This window comes from Topomyia yanbarensis, chromosome 1 (assembly GCF_030247195.1).
Source record: "Topomyia yanbarensis strain Yona2022 chromosome 1, ASM3024719v1, whole genome shotgun sequence".
Taxonomy (NCBI): domain Eukaryota; kingdom Metazoa; phylum Arthropoda; class Insecta; order Diptera; family Culicidae; genus Topomyia; species Topomyia yanbarensis.
In genome coordinates this window covers 13,501,194-13,520,820 of record NC_080670.1, presented here as the reverse complement: position 1 = coordinate 13,520,820, position 19,627 = coordinate 13,501,194, and the positions used below count along the sequence as shown (strand labels likewise).

The 19,627-nt window shown below is 40.5% G+C and overlaps 3 protein-coding genes across 3 annotated transcripts in view; 1 reads left to right on the top strand and 2 right to left on the bottom strand.

Annotated features, from left to right (window-relative positions):
• The window catches only part of LOC131693634 (huntingtin), a 70,585-nt gene extending 67,445 nt beyond the window's left edge, over positions 1-3,140 (bottom strand). Inside the window, exons 1-3 of the mRNA XM_058981608.1 lie at positions 2,851-3,140; positions 1,214-2,782; positions 246-1,161 (exon numbers count right to left, since the gene is read on the bottom strand). Coding sequence (XP_058837591.1) covers positions 246-1,161; positions 1,214-2,782; positions 2,851-2,918 — 2,553 coding nt within the window. The 5' untranslated portion in view covers positions 2,919-3,140. The remainder of the gene's footprint in view (positions 1-245; positions 1,162-1,213; positions 2,783-2,850) is intronic.
• Positions 3,141-6,373: 3,233 nt separating this feature from the next.
• LOC131676930 (uncharacterized) lies at positions 6,374-13,371 on the top strand. The gene is made up of 2 exons (XM_058956333.1): positions 6,374-6,793; positions 12,891-13,371. The coding sequence occupies exons 1-2, from the start codon at positions 6,428-6,430 to the stop codon at positions 13,329-13,331; spliced, it is 807 nt and encodes a 268-aa protein (XP_058812316.1). The 5' UTR covers positions 6,374-6,427; the 3' UTR covers positions 13,332-13,371.
• Positions 13,372-13,391: 20 nt separating this feature from the next.
• Positions 13,392-19,627, bottom strand: part of LOC131676929 (ABC transporter G family member 23) — a 123,690-nt gene continuing 117,454 nt past the window's right edge. Inside the window, exons 4-11 of the mRNA XM_058956332.1 lie at positions 17,087-17,282; positions 16,819-17,020; positions 16,599-16,750; positions 16,397-16,541; positions 16,153-16,239; positions 15,701-16,091; positions 15,391-15,640; positions 13,392-15,318 (exon numbers count right to left, since the gene is read on the bottom strand). Of these exons, the coding sequence (XP_058812315.1) occupies positions 14,751-15,318; positions 15,391-15,640; positions 15,701-16,091; positions 16,153-16,239; positions 16,397-16,541; positions 16,599-16,750; positions 16,819-17,020; positions 17,087-17,282 (1,991 nt within the window). The 3' untranslated portion in view covers positions 13,392-14,750. The remainder of the gene's footprint in view (positions 15,319-15,390; positions 15,641-15,700; positions 16,092-16,152; positions 16,240-16,396; positions 16,542-16,598; positions 16,751-16,818; positions 17,021-17,086; positions 17,283-19,627) is intronic.

Below are 19,627 nucleotides of genomic sequence, written 5' to 3'. Positions count from 1 at the left end.
AATCCGACAATAACTTAGTGACAGGAATAAGCTAGCTCCGATTTGACGATAGCTCCAAAAAGCTAGTCCTGGCTGATGTCCCACATAAAAGTTTTACTCAGAAACACAAATAGTATTTTCGTTTCTGAAGCTAGCGTAAATCCGGCTCTAGCTTAGCCCTGTCACTAAGTTACTGTCGAATTCTGATGAGACGAAGTCGAAACTCAAATTCCATAACTAATTTAGAAAACGTTGCTGTAACTTACCCGCATAATAACCTGCAGCATCGCTTCCTGTCGAAGAATGTTTCTGCCAACACCAACCTTTTCATTGTGCCCAAGAAACGCTTCCACACTTCCGTGTCGCTCCAGAATCGTGTTCAAAAAGTTTCCCACAATCAATAGCACATTACCACGAAGACTTTGATCGGAATGGTCGTAAAATAGCAGCACATCAGCAATCGTTTGCTGATCTTCATCCCTGCCGTCCAGTTGCAGTCCCCTCGTCACCACATCTCCTCGACTTGTGACTACCCTGGGAACGACCAGCAGCTCTTTTTTGCGCTCACTCTTCCTGCCCACCTCCCCGCTACAATCCGACTGAGAAAGGATCGCGTCCAGTTCTTTGCTCAGCTTCGCCTGGTTGTCGTTAGCCATCGTACAGAAATTCTCTTCCATCAGCTTCAGCTTCGTTTTCAGCGAAGTAAGCCCCTGATCCAAACTGATACTCATCGGCGAAAAGAACTCAAAGTAGGTGGCACTAGTGCACTCCCCAAAATGATCCTCTTTCATCTCCAGCAGCCCATCGGTTTCTTTATCGACAGCAGTAGCTTGTGCTCCCTCGTCCACTTCAATGATCGCCTGACCGGCGATCTCGTTGATGGCATCCTCCAGATTAAGAATTTCGACCACATCGAATTCATCCTTCGGTTCGTCCTTTTCAAGTGAAAGCAGCAACAGCTCTGGCCGAAGCTGGACGCACTGAGCCACAATCTGAAGTGCCATGGTTTTAACTGAAACACGAACCGCAAAATCCGAAACGAGAGAATGCGGCGTCCCACCGAGTAGGAATCGTGACGCGATCAGTCGAACAACGTACTCAAGCAGGTTCTGATCGTGAATAGATCCGATGAAGAGTTCTCGCGAAACCGATGCTGGTGGGTCCTCGGCATCCTCCATGGCTCTGACGAAAAGATAGTGAATTAGATAGATTAATGAAAACCGAAAAAACTCACCCGGCAATCAAAGCCGTCGTCGTTGGTGTCTCAACGACCATCTCCACCCTTTCGCTCACGTCCACGTCCGCGGCCGCTTCCGCCAGGGTAACCGACACCGAATCATCCACCTCCAGCGTAATGTCCAGCTCGTTACGAATCGTCTCAACGGCGCTACTTTGCATCGAAATCTGACTGCTGGCCAGTGACTCCAACGAGAGATCGTCTTCCTCGGCTCGTCTAAGCAAATCCCCCGTCGACGGATCTCCCCGGTTGAAACTCGCCGCAGAAACAGGAGAATCGAAAGACTTGCGAAAAAATTTACTCACAGATTCGCCGGCATTGGAACTGCCGGTCAGGAATGTATTGATAAAGGAACCCAACGAATCGGTAGATTTTTGACTCTTTAGTGACAGGTTGTCTGCTTCGCAGCCGCTACCGGATTTGGGCGGAACTTCTTTTTCCCCGCTGGATTCCGCCATCTGATCAAACTCCATACTGCGGAAAGAGTCCAGTTCTAGATCCGAAGCGGACGCTAAACTCTTATCATCTCCGGGAATGAATTTCGTCGGTGTAGAGCTAACCTGCAGCAGGGACAGTCTCCGATCGGGTTTAAGACAATCCATACGGGCATCGGTACTAGACTTCCTGGAACTCAACAGACTCTCACTGAGATTGATTTTAAAAATAGAATTTTTCAGCGTTTTCCGCTTTAATAACATCCTCCGGTGGTCTAAATCATTCGAGAGCAGAATTTTTTTCATCCCCATCTGAAGGTTACCCAGAATAACGCTAACAACCTCCAAGGCAGCGTTAATCACGCTGTGACTTCCGTCCTTCAGAAAGTGTAGAATCAAATCTAAAATTTCTACCGACTTGTCCACGCTCGAATTCTTCAACACAATCGGAAGAATGCCCCGGAAGCAAATCATCACCCCGAGAACCGCACTCTGGTCCTGATTCTTCAGCAGTATCTCTACGCAGCGATTGAACGCATTGTTGGCGTAAAACTCCGGACTGCGGGACCACGCCACAAACGAGTCAATATTCTGAGCGGCACAGCGCCGCTTCGTGGCACAATCAGCCGTCAAATCTTCTACGAAAACCTCCGTCATCTTTAGCACTTCCCCATCGGTCATAAAACTTTCCAATTTCTCGGCGAAAATCGCCACAAACCCGGCCAAACTTTCCAACACCTGCGCCTCCCGTCGCTTCGAAATAGCATAGATACATGGCAGCAAATTTTGCGCGTAACTTTTCCCCTTCCGCTGCTTAATCGTGCCACAGTAGTGCCCAAACAGCCCCAAACAAATCCGCAGTGACTTCTCGTTCCCATTTCGCTTCAACTCGTGGTACAAATCGATCTGAACCCGTACCAACCCACCACCATTTCCCTCGCAGTAACGAACGATCCGATTCAGATTCTCTTCGGCACTCATTCGAACTCCGGAATCGGTTTCCTCGCAGAACATCAGCAACGTTCCGAGCGCAGCACTCAGATTCTTCTGAAAGCTAGCGCTCGACGGTCCAGCTTTGATGGACAGCAGTGATTCGGTGATGTGACCAAAGTGAACAATCTTTTCCTTTTGACTGAAAATGCGAAACAATTTCCGTAGAACTTGGTCACCAGTAGCGAATATTTTAAAAAGGGTACTCACCTACATTCCGTCGATTTCAGAGTATCGATCGATTTTTGCAAGCTGCTGAAAACGGATAGCTTCTCCATCGTTGCTGCTGGTTCCTGCCAGTCGCCCTCTCAGGAGGGCACTGAACCTTACCGGTGGTTTTAATGTTTGCTTTCGTGGAGAAACGCACTATTTTTAGGTGTTTTCCTTGTGTTAGGAAACGTCCGCCCCCAGCAAGCGAAAGCAGTCGGAACAGGATGAGTAATCGCAAGATTTTCACTTTTTTGACAGCGCTGGCAAAGCTTCGATGGTGTGTGGGGGCCGATGCAATCGATTCATCGGTGCTCGTGTGTGCGTGATTTGTTTTTAACTTTTCCGAAGCTTTCGATGCGGTTTCGTTTCGTTTCGTTCATCAGCTGATAGGTTTTGTTTTGATTGTCGACGGTTGATTTTGGGTAGACTGGTCGTCATGAAAGCACACTGAAAAGTTCGAAGTCAATAGTAATTCTTCAAAAGGGCTAATGAGACTTTTGTAAACAAACTTATTTCGCTCATTATTCCGCTACCGAGTTGAATTTCATGAAAAATACACATGAATCAACATCTTTATCCTTGGTAGAATCAATTTCAAATGTTTTCTATGTTGAAATGATAACAAATAAGGAGAAATCAGCAAAACAAAAGTTTGTTTACAAATCTTATTAGCCCTATTCAAATGTTGATATGGAAGTATAAAGGCAGTAAGGGTTATGAGCAAATGACAACACAAATTAACTGTAATAAATTTGATTAAAAAAATTAAATTAAATTTGATTCAATAATTGAAAAACAGGCTCATAAAATGGAAAAATCAGACAAAGAAATATTCAGTTACTCCGAAATCTTAATCATGAGTGAACCGGAAGTGAAATATAATATCCAATGATGCCAAAAATATTGCACCTAAATCACGTTCTCTAATTAAAAAGTCTTAAAAATTTGGCATATAGGGTACACTACACGGAAACATAAAACAACATGCAGATTAAGTTTTTTTACTTACTTTTGAGTTGTGCGTCGCTTTCGTACTTATTAGTGTTGTCCAAAACAAAACGAGAGATTTGACACATTCGAGGTCTTTCGTTGTTGTTTGGGGTATACTCAAAATTAGATAAATTCAACTTAAATTTGAGTATAATAAACCTATCAATGAGTTGTAGTTTTTGCCGTGGTTAAATGCAAACTACCTTCAACACGGTTTACCTAATTTTACCTTACTCCACGATACCCCCAGATTGAGTCAAAAAACTCAATTTTAGGTAGTTTTTCGTTTGCGTGTGCAATTACTATTTCCTTATTTATTTATTTTTACCTGGAAAGTTTGTCGAATTTTGTCGAAGTACTTGTTAAAACCGAGAAACAGTTGCTCTTACCACAAGCTCTATTTTACTGTTGATCTATTAAATCGAACGATTTAAATTGTACATTTTGACTCGTACGATTAAAATTGTACGATTTGATTATGTAGTATGATTTAAATCGTGCGATTTAAGTTCTCGATGAACTTTTTTTTTCCTAAACGTTTATTTGACACGGCTCAATGCGTTAGCATAACTGAGCCGTGGATCTTTTAAGTGTTTGCAATAAGTAAAAATAAAAAGTGCTAAGAATGTCTGTCTGCCAGATTGTATTAACGCAGTTTGCTGCTGCGTGTTGAGATCCTTTTACTTGACGGTAAAGCATTAGTTGCCTTATCCCGCCTGCTTGGGTGTTATTCAGTCTGCTTTGTCGTTCACAACCATTTCGTCACTGTTTTCTTGCTGTTCACGGTCAGATGTTCTCATTTGTTTCTTGTTCTTATGGGTTACTGTTGTAAATCCGTCCGCCGTTGGGAATACGGGTGAAAAAATTTCTCTAAGTGTCTTCGTAATAGATTCCGCTTCTCCGTATTGCGACAGAATTTGTTTGATATAATCTTTCTTGGCACGCGGTGCCAAATCAACGAACTTGTCCATGTTCTTCTTTGCAATGAAATTTTCTGTCTGTGATAAACTTCTAAACGTAATCAAAACGCAATTGGTGGTGTAGCTAAATGTACGTAACTTCCGCGAGATTAAACTCCATTTTAACTTTAACTAGCTGTTTCGCCTCCTGAACTGTGAATCTAACAAGAATTTTTATTAAAGTCCATCAAAATTATGTTATCCCGTACACGGCCACTTTTGTTTCATTTGAGAGACTCATTTCACTGCGCAGCCGGGGGCAATCATATAATACTGTTTTTGCACTGAATATAGAACAAAGCGCTGGTTTGCTTCACTTGGGCCTATAGCGTAGCGATTTTTTGCTTCTGTTTTATGCGAGATCAGATGATAGACTGCCTCGACGAACTTATGATTTGGCCGTTAAAGCCAACTATCAAAATTCACTTTGAGAAGCGATAACGGACGACACATTACTAGCCCTACAGAGTGGCCAACCGTACGGATTTCCCTGTATATCTACGAATTCACTTGTGAAATCTACAGAATTTTCATAGCATATTTGGTGCTGAATATTTTTGCACTCTTGCTGTGAATTCGGGTATTGAGTTCTCCAAGAAGGAAATCGATTTGGTTGTCAATGAAGCGTGGTCCATCTCAACTTCTACTTCTAGTGGTGGATAGAAGTTTTGCATTTAAGTACCAGAAGACTGACTCGACTCTAAATGCACTTGAATTTATTTAATCATTTCTGGAATAAATCTGCGCGTCTCGTTATCCGACATGAAGTTATGAATCCATTGGTAATTAATTTTTTTATTTGTTTGTCGAGTTTCAATAGCAAACTTTATGGCAGTGTTCTTCAGTCACGTGCATAAGACTAATTTTTCTACTTATGTTTCACCAATATTCAGATTACACGTTTTTAATATATTTGAAAAAAAATGATTGAAGCAAATAAACCGATTTTTTGAAGCTGACTGATGAGGAAAACCCCTAATAGTGCGATTCAAATCAAACGATTTGAGACGTGTGATTTTAACCAAAAAATCAAAATGGCACGATACAAATCGTGCAATTGAAATCACACGATCTAATCGTGTGACTTTAATCATTTTATTTAAAGCATGTGTTTCAATTGCATTTGATGCCATTTTGACTTAGATTGAGTGATTGAAAACACATGTCTCAAATCGTACGATTTGAATCGTACTATTAATAGCGCGAATAAAATCGCGGCATTTTTTCTAATAAAATCATTTAACAGTATTATATCCCAAAAAATACGAAAATGCTTATTTCATTATTATAACCATACTTTTCATGACATAATTGTTTTTCGTAAGTACCGCACGCACCCTGTACTTCACATTTTATCCACACGGCTGAAACCATCCGCGTAGAAAGTGGTAGGTGAAAATGAAATCACTGAACCGTAAAAAGCTCAATTTATCATCATAATCACACGTACAGCGCTATTTCCACAGAGCACCTCGCCCGGTCGCTCGTTATGAGAGGCGCTAATTTGACACCAGCAAAAACTATCTAGAAAGTTTGTCGCAATGAAAATTTCTATTCCATTCTGACCAGAACTACGCGCGGAATCGCTTCAGTCAAACAGTAACCTCAAACGTAGTCACAACGCAAACATGTCACCAACATCGAGCTCACCCTTTACCGTCTCCAGTTCTATAGTGTTGCGCACAGCCGTCTTCCTTGTCATCGCCGTCGTCGTCGACCAGCGGCAGCAGCTGACCAGCGCATTCAAACTCATCCAACCGTGGTCCGATGAGCAACCGATCTGTAGCAGCCAGAATCAGAAGCTCCTGTCGCTGTTCAATTTGCTCTGCAATAGCACCCAAACCGTATCGATAACGACACGAGATGCCTGCTACGGATGTTTCTTTCGGGCTGGGGTCCTACCCTCCGGACAAACGCAACTGTTGGCGATCAGCCAATGTGCGACGTTGTATCTGACCAATAGCAGCTACGGGGTGTGCGCTTCCGGATTGGCGGTAAGTTTTGGGTTGGTTTTTATTTGTTTCTGATTGAGGGTCGTGTTCTTACTCAAATTTTGTTGGTAACGTTTCGAAGCTTATTTAGAAGTTTTGTCTGACTAAAATGAAGGAAATTATGGGTGTATTACTCTTAAAGTTGTCCGCAATTCTGTGACTTACCAGTCGTATAATGCAGAACTTGGTCTACAACAACGTGTTTCCAATGTGATGATTTAACAATCTAAATATTGTTTACCTATTATTGTTATTGTACAATACTTTTTTGATATTTTTCGATTCTGTTTGCTGTCATACTATTTTTGAATAACAGTTTTAAGTATACTACAAATTGTGAACAATTTGAATCAGTGCTATTATAAAACTATTTCAAAATAGTACTCAACCAATGGATTTGTATTTCAGTATTCTCTATAAGAAACATTTTTAGGTTCCATGTTTTGCTTCTGTCCAAAAAAGCAATGCAAAAATTTAAACTACAAGCTCAAATATCGTTCCTTAATTTTGGCGTAAAGTAACCCGCGTGGTGTAAAATAGTCCCCAATGACGGTACATGATTCAACTTTTGTTAATTTTTTAACAACACGAGAATTTTTATTAGATATGAAGACACTAGAAAATTATATGTACACTCAAAATAATCTGACTGTACAATCCATTTGTTACCCGCACTTAGCAATTATATGCGCAAAAAGAGTATATTCATCAAGCGCAAAATATAAATTTTAAGTGCAAACTGTAGAATTCAACAAGTTTACACATAAATTATATGTACGTGACACTATAGACTCATGTTTTATGTGCCGAAGTTATAAAATGTCAATGCAAAAATAGTATGTATTGATATTTTTCTCATCAGATCTATGTGCGAGTAAATAGTATGCATATGCAGCCGCTAATTGCAAAAATCTATGTGTAAAATTAATAGATGTTACTGTTATATTTTTATCAGTGTAGTCTGGCAGGGACCAGCATTCGAAATTATTTGGTATGCATTTTAAAAAATCAACGATTTTAAATGCATTTTTTCATTAAATTGAAATTTACAATGTATTTTAAGTTGCGTGTAAGACGTCGAAACCCATCAAGAAACTATTTCTAGATTCAGCTAAACTTCGAACAAAGCGGATCAGCGTAAGCCGTTTGTTGAACAGACTCATAAACAAACGGACTGCATTGGTGTAGAAATGAAAACGAAATGCATTTTTTTTTTCAAATTTGAAGCAAATGTATTACGCATTTCTAGAGTTATCAGCCTCAAAACACATTTCACTATAGTCAACGAAAAGGAAAAATCTTCTCTTTTGTTTGCTATCAACAGCTATGAATAACGGTTTGTTCGGAATTTCCTCTCAAAGGTGATGTTCGATTTTTGCAAATATTCGATTATCCGACAATCAAAGATGCTTGATTAAAAGATTCGAATTATCGAACAAGATATATGGTAAATATCACTAATCCAATAGCTAGTAAACATATGTTCGCCAACCAAAAAAGCATTTCATTTCGCTTGTCCATTTTGTTCAACATTTCTAATATTTCTAGCTGACACTCGCTTCAAAAATGTTGTAATCAGTTGATAGAGATCAGTTAATCGATTTTCTCGAAAGCTTATAGTTGCGTAGTGGTTTTCTGATTATTTTAGAGATTAATGAATTATTTGCGTTATCAGAGTAAAAAAAATACATTTGGCTTTTGCAACCTATTGAAAGGTTTGCCGATTCAAAATGTTACATCTGGCACCCCTGCACGCAACCGACCAAATGAATGCAGCACGAAAGCTTTCCGGGGATGTTCATTTTCATTCGGTTCATCAGCTACCAGACGATAGCCAGTTCATCGTCGGTGGGCTTTCGGTGCGCGTCGTTTCGTTGCGGTCCGCTTTTCCAGAGTAGAGTTTTTCTATCGCGTAGTGATGGATTTTCCGACGGTTTCCTTAAAATTCACGTCCCGGCATAGCGGCCTTGTGTTTAATGTGTTTAAAATTCAATCTGCCGTGAGACGATCACACTCTTGCGGCAGAAGGAAAAATCGTGTCCAATCATGTTCGATCGAAGCAAGCCGTTCATCATTCGGCTTCTGATTTAAAGCTTGCGCTTGGCAAGGGAAGTGTCATCGTGTTGTGCTGATAAAAAGGCCGCGCATTGTAGGTATAAAAAGTGAATAGAAGCAATTTGAGAAGAAAAATGTGGTTTGCTCCAAAATTAAACCCGATGATTTCGGTTTAGAATTGTGATGGCGTGAGTGCTTTGCCCTTCGGTACAACATGGCCGATTCGTATCAGTGTGTGTTTTATTCAAGTGAGCTTTTTTCGCACAGTGAGTGCGATGAGCTCATCAATGGTGAAAATAGGATGCGTTTATTGAGGAAGATGTTGAACTGCATGTGAAACGCAATTCGTTTTGTAAAAGGTTCGTTTGATAGATTTAGAAAGTGGCCCCAAAGTGATAATAAATGTTACTTTGTACGGTAGAAGTGAGGTAAAATTTGTGATCTAAGCAGATATCAATTTTTGGAGCATTGAAATTTTCTTGCGTATTTTAAAGTGCATGGGATTCCTGGAATTGAAGGGAGTGCACATTCTTCGATGTACTATAAGGTGAGTTTAGAATTCATAACTTAGATACAACGACTGTTTTGAATCCGCCTGCTAGAACCCTAATAAACATCTTATGATCCAAGAGCCTAATGACCTGTTCAGAGAATCATCCAAAGTATAAGTTGAATCGTTGGACTATATGGATTAAAATTCGTGTATAATTTTTTTTATTAGGGAAAGCGGATCAAGTTTTATTTCGGAACGAATATTAAAAATTTAGAAATATTTTTCTTGCGTTGAATTGATTATTTTCTGTTTTTGTCGAACCTCGCAAACTTTTTTGTCGGTCAGCGAGTTCATTTAAGTCTAAGAACAAATTATTGATCCCTAAGGGATTAGAGTTTCGTGGAACATGTTTGATGACTACCAATGCAGACTTTGAAACTGTGGTTGCTAAATTCCATTATTTGAAGAAAGTGTCCAAGATTTCCGGTGATCCCCCCTCTCAGTAGTTGGAGAAGCACATTTTCCAGCCAAGTTTTATTGTATGTCTTGGCAATATCTAACATCGCAATGTCTGCATGTTGGTTCTCTGTGAAAGCCTGACTGACTACGTTATCGAGAGATCCGAGGTGAATGCTAGTTCCGAGACCTTGTCGGAATGTGAATTGCTGATTGTCCAGCAGACTGCTCTCCAGGAAGGACGTCAGACTTCGCTCTATGGTCAATAATATCAGGCTGATAGGATAGACATCTATCTCTTGGCGTCCGTGTATCTTCGCATTTTGTGGAATTGGTACAATCAGGGTGCTTTTCCAACTCTCCGGCAATAGGCCGCGGTCCCACACTTGGTTGAAGGAGGAGCGGGTAGCCGATACAATCTGGGCCGGTTATTTCTGCGTTGGTTAATGCGAATGGGCAGTTTTGCTCGAAACCAGAGAGGAGTTTACTGCAGTCCTGCCCTGAGTGCGAAGGGGAAAGTAGTTAGGTGAGATTCCAGATTTCCTTTGCGGTTGGAGTAGAATGGTTGTAGGGCGGTGTCAGCGGATGATAAGCAGAGGTAACCCCTAATTCGTTAACGATCTCCAGTCGATCCATGGTTGCGATCTCTGTGATTTCAAGACATAAACAGATGCGTCTTCTTTTGCCGTTTAGAGCTCCAGAGTTTGGTGGTCGGTACGTCGGCCGAGATTCCTTGTATGAACTTAGCCTAGCTTAAGTTAAGAAGGACTTACTCGATCATTTTTCTGCGCTGTTTTCGTGAGCGACGAAAGATGGCCATTCCTACTTCCTGGCAGGGATGATCAAGGAAGTCCTGTGAAGTGAACGTAGTGCTTAACGACTTTTGAGTACAGACTGGTCTTCGAGAACCCATCAGTAAACCGCGTTATTTAGGGACCACTAAAGAAGGATCTACATCGACTGCCTCAGTTTGGAGGAAATGCGAAGCAAGTTGCTGCTTCTCAGCTTAGAGATGTTCATAGAACAGGCGTGCGAAGCTGCAGAGGAAATGTAGCCGAGATTGACGGATCAATGACCAGAGCTTATGGTTGGAATAAGTGCAACCTAGTGGTCGTTTCGTTGTGTAGGATGGATCTAGCGTTTGAAACTATTCAAGAAAATTGCGATAATGCTGGAAGTCAAATAGCTCACGGGTATCTGTATCGGGAGAAATTCAGCAGCGGGCGTAGGGTAGATTCACCGCCAGAGACCATCCGATTAGATGTTCGGTGACACCCAGTTGGTGCTAGTTACTGATGAGATGAATTTGAAACAAAAAAAATCAAACTTAATTTAAGTTAGGTTTTGTGCCCTTAGTGCGCTGATATGTTTAATCAAATCTTCCCACTTTTGGGAATAAATATTGCATAGATGTTCTGCCGATCGTATGCTGCACAGAATAGCAAAGATTTCTGCTTGGAGTACGGTACGGTATCTACCAAGCGAATAAGATTGGTCTAATCTCATTTCATGACAGTAGACATCAGCGCCGACTCGGTTCTCGGATAAAGAACTATCAGTGTACGAAACTACATATTCTTCAAGTTGTCGCTCCATACAGCCAAACAGCCATTTATCGCGAGGAGAAATTTTTAAATTAAAAGTTTTAAAAGGAAACTTGTAAGGTCACTGGGATCAAGTATATATTAATATCAAGCAGCCATTGGCGGCCACAGTCTTGTGTGGCTAGTTGCACGATCTATTCGGTTGCTGTTTCAGAGGCCTGTAACCTAAAGACGGTACGTACAAGAATGCTTCTTGTTTCAAAAACGCAGTGGTTTTATACTGAAGAGTGCCCCTAGAGCAGCAGTAGGTATTGTCATAAACGCACCAGTCATTGCCATCAAGTCCATCCTTTGAAGATAGTTTAACTTTGATTGGATTGTCATGACTTCTTCCTTCTGCCACCAAGGCAGAAGACACGCGTATGCCAGTTATGTTGATCCAAGCCGATTTAGTTCTCTCAAGCTATCGGCGACACGGTTCCATAGAAGTGATGACAGCAGACCAGCTTGAGGGCATCCGCAGACACCCAGTTTTCTTATCTGTACTTGTCTGAACAATGAGCACATATATCGGTTGCTAAGCATTACGTGTATCTAGTTTGTATCTAGTTAATTCCAAGCTGTTCCACATAATTTTTTGAATCGAGCAAATTCGGTATTCCAGATGTTCCTCTAGAAGCACGCATATCTCGAAACGGATAAGCCTCTTAGGTATGCTGCTACTAGCAGTGAGTATGTTTTATCTACGACCTCATCCAAATTGCTTCAAGATTCACGATATCTAGCGAGACGTTTAAATGATCAAAGACGATGTACTTATGATAAGATAATGACAGTTTGATCTCGTTTGGTACGAGCCACTTTACGAACGCATGCGTAATACCGCCAGAGCAGAGAGTTACATCTAACACCTCTTCTCTGGCAGCGCGTGCAAATCAATTTGGTTTCTCTCAAATTGATGTCTGAGCCGCCCTAAATATTGTGATGGGCATTTGAATCACTGACGTTCATGAGATGAAACTTATTTCTGCTACAGTATGATACAACCCTTTTTGAAATCATCAGAAGGGTTGATTGTGCGGCAAATATGCCGAATAATTGACATTATTTCTTGTTTAAGTTATCAACATATTGACCATGACAGAAGAAATATCGCGAGTTGTGACGTCCGATATGCGTCAATAGCACCATTCGCAAATATGCATGCACGAAGCATTTCACGTGGAAATGTCGTGCCCTTTTTATTGAAAGCCTTGAAGACGGGGTTAAGTGCCCTACCAATTTAGACTGTCATCGACTACCTTCTCCATGTCATTGCACTATTGTAAATATTTTAGAAGAATTGTATTGAGCATCGAAAGGGAAAGTTTTGGAACTTTATATGCACAAAAAACGTTGGGGCATTTAAGATTAACTGGTCTGTTAATGTGTAGGTGAACTTTTCCATTACGACTAAAACGGTTTTCGAGCGAACTTAAACCGATACCGGGGTTGATATCGTTGACCCGAAAAACTCGCTGTTCTTGCAACTACATCACATTCCTCTTTCCAGGCCATCGCAACCGGACTTCGGCCGACGACGGCCCCCATCGTGGGAACCAACTGCTACACCGGTTACTGCGAGTTCGTGCAGTGCGTTCGCCGAATCAACGCCAACAACCTGATCGATCAGTGTATCCTGCAGACGCTTAACAACCGGGATCTTAACCAGCAGGTGCAACGAATAGCTTTCTACACGAACGCCACGTCCTGTATTCTGGCGAGGGCACGCTGCAATACGTACAACCCAATCACCGGCGAGCTGCAGACTCCCGGTGGATTCAGCAATCCACTGGGCGTACGGAGTTCGGATTTTCTGTCCAACTCGCTGCAGATTTCGCCGCGGGGAGATATCCGGATAATTTCCTTCGCCACCAGGGTTGTCGTGGCTGATCTCTTCTGTTCCAGCCGATCCGTGCTCGATCAGTCCACGTATGGAGATGCGGTGTGCTAGTTATTAGGGGGGCCGTAGCCAAGGGAGGGTCATCGGAAATCTAACCGGGTTTCTGTGTGCTTTTTTATTCAAAAAATATTTTATTCACGTTCCTCCTTACAAGTTGTCGTTTAATTTTCTCCTTCTATCTTGAACTGCTCGCGTCTCTTTTTGATCTTCCGGTTGCCCAAAAAGTTTAGTCTACAAAATATTACAACGACCGTTCTTACATGTCACGGCCCTATTTCATCTAGATAAGTTTGAATGAGCGGCTGGTCACCGCGGGTGAAAGAAACGAAAAAAAACGAGGAAGCATCAAACAAATCCAAGAGGATAGGAGAAGGAATAGTGGAAATATAGCTGCGTTTTGCCTTCTTAAACCCTTCACAAATAAAAACTAGATTACATATGCGTTTAAGTTTTTACCCCGGATGGATGGTACTCCACTCATCGCAACCTCACTCGAGGGACAACAACAACGGCCCAATGAAGGCTGACAGAGAGGATACGAAACATCGAAGCGATGACAACCTCCTCATTATATTACGTTACGTTTTCGATTAAGTCTATGGTTTCCTTTCTTTTTTTAGCAATTAGCTTTACAACATACATCTTCCCTAGTTAAAATTATACAAAAAATGGGTTTCTCTCGTCTATTTTTTTATGTTAGCGTACACAAAAAAAACTTAGAGAAATTATTCGTACTTGTATATAAAAAAAAGAAAAATTTATAATCACAGTTCAATAATTGTTTTGTTTGCTTGTTTTGCACGGGAAACTATTGATTGCTCGTTTGGCGGCGTGGTGATCGGAGCAGGGGAACCCTTTTCCAGTATTAATATCTTGCTTTTTGTTCCTGCTTTAAAAGGGGAAACATATCCCTAGAATACCACTATTTCTGTGTGTTGATTAAGCGTGCGTCTGTGTTTGTGTGCGTAAATATTTTTGGACTAATTTGTTATTAGAAAACAAAAACATAACTAAAAATTGAGCAAATTAAGTTCAGTTGAATAAACAAAGGCGGGGAATGAGTGCTACAAGGTGTCACCATTCCGTAGGGGTGCCCAGCTAAATAAAAGCCCTGTTTAATGCTAATAGAAGGATGGAATAGGGGTGTTCGGAAAGTTTTTTTTATTATTAACGTGATGGTCAAGTGAGTGAGCGTTAAGTTTTGTGTATGACTCTATGGAAAGTGGTAGTAGCGTCATGCTTTCAAGGGGTCGAACTGTGACTTCGGGGGTCTCCAGCCTTCTGTTGAGCTGTAATGTAAAACCCCCAAAGTCCGACCCTGGACGGCTCCATCAATATCTTTACTCCACTTCAAACATACAAGAAAACACTCTCAGCTATGAAAAACGTACACAAAGTCGATGATGGTATGCGCTCTCATATAAATTAATGATCTCCTACGTAAATACAAACAATCCTACAGCACGAGTCTTAGCCTCGTTTTAACTTAAGTACGACCAGTGTCACCAGCAGAAACACGAAGATCCAGGCTATCGTGGAAGCAAAGCCCAGATACACGTCCTCGTCCGTTATACTCCAACCGCGGGTCAGTATGGACCGTAGTGACGATGTGGCCAGCGTCAGCGGTAGACACAGCGATACGTATCGCAGCACCAGTGGCATGCCTTCGATAGGCCAAATCACACCGGACAGAAGCAGCGTCGGATAGAACGATCCGAGTGCGAGCTGGATTGCATTTCGCTCCAGCTCACAAATGGCGGATATGACAAATCCGAAGCACATACCGCACAGTCCCTGTAGGATCGTCAGCAGAACGATCCAGATGATCTCGCCATTGTTGGTAACCCCGAAAACGACGATCATGAAGATCAGAACCAGTGCCGTCTGTCCGCACATCACCACAAACTGCGTGATCACGTGGGAGAACAGAATCTCACCGGGCGTCACGCCGGCCACCCAAGATCTATCCAGCATTCCTTCCGTTCGCTCGATAATCAGCACCGAAGAGGTCAACGCGACGGCCAAAAAGAAAACGATTCTGAAACGGGTTTTTTTAAAAGAATGGAGTTAAACCAGCAGATCAGCTTGAAAATCCTTTAGAAGAACTCACGTCAATATCACACCCGGTGCGACAAAGTCCGTAAACGAAGGATCGTTCGTTCCGTAAATCGGTTGCTTGAACTGAATCGGCACGTCCCCGAGCTTAGGATTGTTGTCGCAAACCCGTAGCAGCTCTTGAGCGAACTCCCGGTACGCTACCTGCAGGTCCCGATTCAGCATTATTCCAATTTGTTGATTGGACATGTCTAGCCATACGCGAATTTCCGATTGGTCCAGGGTTTCATCGTCCGCATCGCGACCTACAATCAGACACCGTTGGTTAATTCAAGTTGCTAAATACAGCATTAACTTCGCCTTACCTAGCGCAATTCGTGCCACTAACGCATCGGTAAAATTGTCGGTAAAGTAGAGTGCCCCCCAGGCGTCACCTTGTCGTACCGCGTCGATCGCCGAGTCCAGATCCGGATAGTAGTTCTTCACTATCGTTGTGTTCAGATGGTTCAAGTATCGACAGCTCAAGTTGGTAAAGCTACAGCCCGCGTCAAACATACACTCGCCGTTGCTGGTCATGTTCATTTCGCCGTTGACGACCGCTATGTTCAGATTGGTGGGATCCCTACCGATGGCCAGACAGAACAGAATCACCTGCATGACCGGCAGTGCAAAGATGAACAGCATCACACCGACGTTTCGCCACATCCGCAGAAAGTTCTTGACTAACAGGGCTCGCAGTTTTCCTCGCGTCGTTAGCTGGTGGTGGAGGTATAGGTTAGGTTTGACACGTCGTTTTTCAAAAAACAAAAATACTTACATTCATACAATCCGAACATTCCGTACAATCGTCACACTCGACCGTTTGACTGATCGCTCCCGGAGGAGACCCGTTTATGCCGTTGATCTGTTTGGGAGAGGTAAATAGCTTAGGGTTAGAATGGGAACAACCATATAAAGGTCAAACAGAATGCTCCGTTACCGACGCTGTCAACCCGGATTTTGACCTTCCGTCAGCGACGGAGCATTCTGCTTGACCCATTCACAAGCGATCAACAACTTACAGCGTACGTCGACCCGTTGCTATCGCTAATGAGTACTTCTTTACTTTGATGGAAATTTAGTCCTACTACACCGCTTTCCTGACTCGCGTAGACTGGGTTGTCCTTTGCCTTGCCGAACGCTAGCGCGGACAGTGAAATGTTATTGCTGCGAAAAATCAAAATGAGTCAATAGCCCTTCGTAACGAATTCAGCCAAAACAAACCTAATGTTTAGTTCAGCGGGTGCATTGTTCGTTTGTCCTTGTTTGCGGGACAGCTTCAGAAAGACATCTTCCAGACTACTGCAGCGGTACATGGACAACAGGCAGGCAGGTGACTCCTCCGCTAGCAGTCTCCCCGATCGCATCAGGCCGATCTGTTGACAAAACAAACCCAGTTATCAATCCCTCTACGAAGTTGTCGAACTGCATCTACTCTACTAACCGTGTGTGCTTGCCGGGCCTCCTCGATGTAGTGTGTCGTGATGATGACCGTCTTCTGACCGGCCTTGGTAATGTGCACTAGATGATTCCATATACTTTGTCTAAGTAATGGATCGACGCCGACGGTCGGTTCGTCCAGGATCAGCAGCTCCGGATCGTGCATGAGGGCTACGGCGAACGACACTCGTCGTTGCTGGCCACCACTGTGAAAAAAGTAGAAAGAACTTACTAACGGGACTTCTGCAAAGGCTAAGCTAAGAGATACAAACCTCAGATTCTTCACCAGTCGCGATTCGGACGGTAAATCCAGAAAATTGAGCAAAAATCGTAACCGCTCGGCAATTTCCGACGTTTGCATGCCGAAGATCCATCCAAAGTACATCATCGTCTCCCGGATCGAGAATTCCCCGTATAAAGCTATCTCCTGTGGCATGTAGCCGACGCGCTTGCCCGGCACTCCAGACCCTGGTGATGGGGTTGGAAAATAAAAGGGAATTTGTTAGTGATTTGGTTCTGGGAACGACCGACCCTGTAGACCTTTCTCCTATGTTTCGTCTCGTTTCAGTACAATAGGTACGAATCTAGAACAAATTAAATGTATGTTTTGATACTGGTACGATTAGTACAAAATATTTTAGAAAATTTACACATAATTGTGAACAAATCTACAAGTTTTAGTTCTAATTTTACAAACACTGCAAATTTTACTAATTTGATAGAAATTTTTCAAATTTAGTCCTATTTTTTATATTTTTGAAAAATATTAGTACAAAGCTATGAACGAATTTATATACCAATTTTAGCAAAAGTTTTACAACCAATTTTTAAATTTTAGAAAATAAAATAAAAATTAGTCCAATGTTTAGAACAAATTTTGACACCAATTTGTAAAAATATTCAACACAAATATTAGCGAGATTCACAAATTTTAGTTTACATTTTAGTACAAATTTCTGTACAAATATTTAAAAATTATTGCTATTTTTAACACAAATTTCGGCACAAAATACGAATTTTTGGCACAAATACTCAGCATTTTGGTACTAATGTAACAATGTAAGTACCAATGTTCGAGCATTTCGCAAATTTTTGGTATCAATTTTACAAATTCAGTGCCATGTTTACCAATTTTGATTCCAAGCTTACGACAAATTTTGTGCAAGTTTAAATAATTTTAATATAAAATTTTAGTACTAATCTTACAAACTCTAGTACAATTTTAGCACATTTCTACGCTTAAGTTTTACAACTATCTATTTTAGCATCAATCGTACGCTCTTTTGTGCTTATTTAAAAATATGTTATTACTAATGGTTTCTATGTTGCCAATTTTATAAATTTTTATGTATGTTCTCGAAAATTTACAAAATTTTGGTTTCAATGAAATGATGAGAACCCGCTTATAATATTTAGAAGAAAAAGATACAAAATTCAAGTAAAAAACTTCATTAAATTTGGTACAAATTTCACGAATTTATTTAGTGGAAATTTTTCAAACTTTGCATCAAAATCACAAATTTTTGTCACAAAGTTCAGGAATTTTTTTTTGATAAAATTTAAGAAAAATTTTTCAAAAATAATCAATTTAAATTTCATCGCAAGGGTCACAAATTTGAGTGAGAATTCTAGTTCAAATTGTAGCACAAATTTTCATAACTTTGTACTAATTCGGATGCAACTCCTAACTAAATTTAGTACTTTCCTCGCACAGAAATATGCAAAATATTAGTATAAAACATTCGAATTTTTAGCACAAATTATCTGCGTTTTGGTACTAATTTTACCAACTTTAGACAATTGTTTGAACAATTGACAAGTTTTAGTACAAAAGTAGGTAACTTTGTTATTGTCAATGCATGTTTTCCATAAAATTGCACACACTTTTTTGCAAGTTTAAATACTTTGAGGTGGAATTTTAGTACATTAGTGCGCATTTTAATAAATTTTGTACATTTTAATTATATAGTCAGAATCAATTCTAAAAATTATAATGCACGAAAATGTACAAATTTTCACAAATTTTACTACCAATTGTTAGTGAAAATTTACCATAATTTTGTCTAAATTCTCGAATAATACTTAGTGCTTAGTTTCATTCAGTCACATTTGTGCTAATAATATTCCTAGTTGACCTAAAAATATGTTTAGAAGCATTAGCGCAAATGAAAAAATTGAACAAATAAAAAAGTACATTTTTATGCACCAATAACACAAATTTCAGCACAAAAACAAAAATTTTCGCGCGCCTTGTCCACTAGTAATTAGATCAAATTTTGGTACCAATTTTAGAAGAAATTTTAATATAAATTTGAACAACCAGTTTTTTGGAGCTTTATCATAAATTTGTGAAACTTTAGCTAACATTTGTACTAATTATATTTCAAATTTGCACCAAAACACATTCGAAAATTTTAGTACAAATGATAAAAATAGCATGATTTTTTCAAAAATAAAATTTAAAATTAATTTAATCTAGTTTCACAAAAATTGATACCCATCTGCTCAAATTTGTACTAAATATATTTTTAATTTCTTCTAAACACATTTTTCCGCTCAAATTATACAAATTCAAGTGCGAATTTTCCGTTTGCTTGGCACAAATTGACCACGTTTTGGTACCAAATTTACAAATTTTGAACATTTGACAAAATGTATCATAATTTGGTAACAACTTCAAATACATCAGTACAATTTTGATCACAAAATGACCCACAAACTTTTGTGCAAGTTAAATAATTTGAGATCGGATTTTAGTACAATATTAGGTCAACAAATATTGGAACATTTTTTATTAAATTTAGTGCGCAAAT

Bases quoted from the DNA above. Each gene is read 5' to 3' on its own strand.
- LOC131676930 (XM_058956333.1), top strand. From the start codon at position 6,428: ATGTCACCAACATCGAGCTCACCCTTTACCGTCTCCAGTTCTATAGTG. The intron at 6,794-12,890 runs GTAAGTTTTGGG...TCCTCTTTCCAG, and splicing joins TGTGCGCTTCCGGATTGGCG to GCCATCGCAACCGGACTTCG.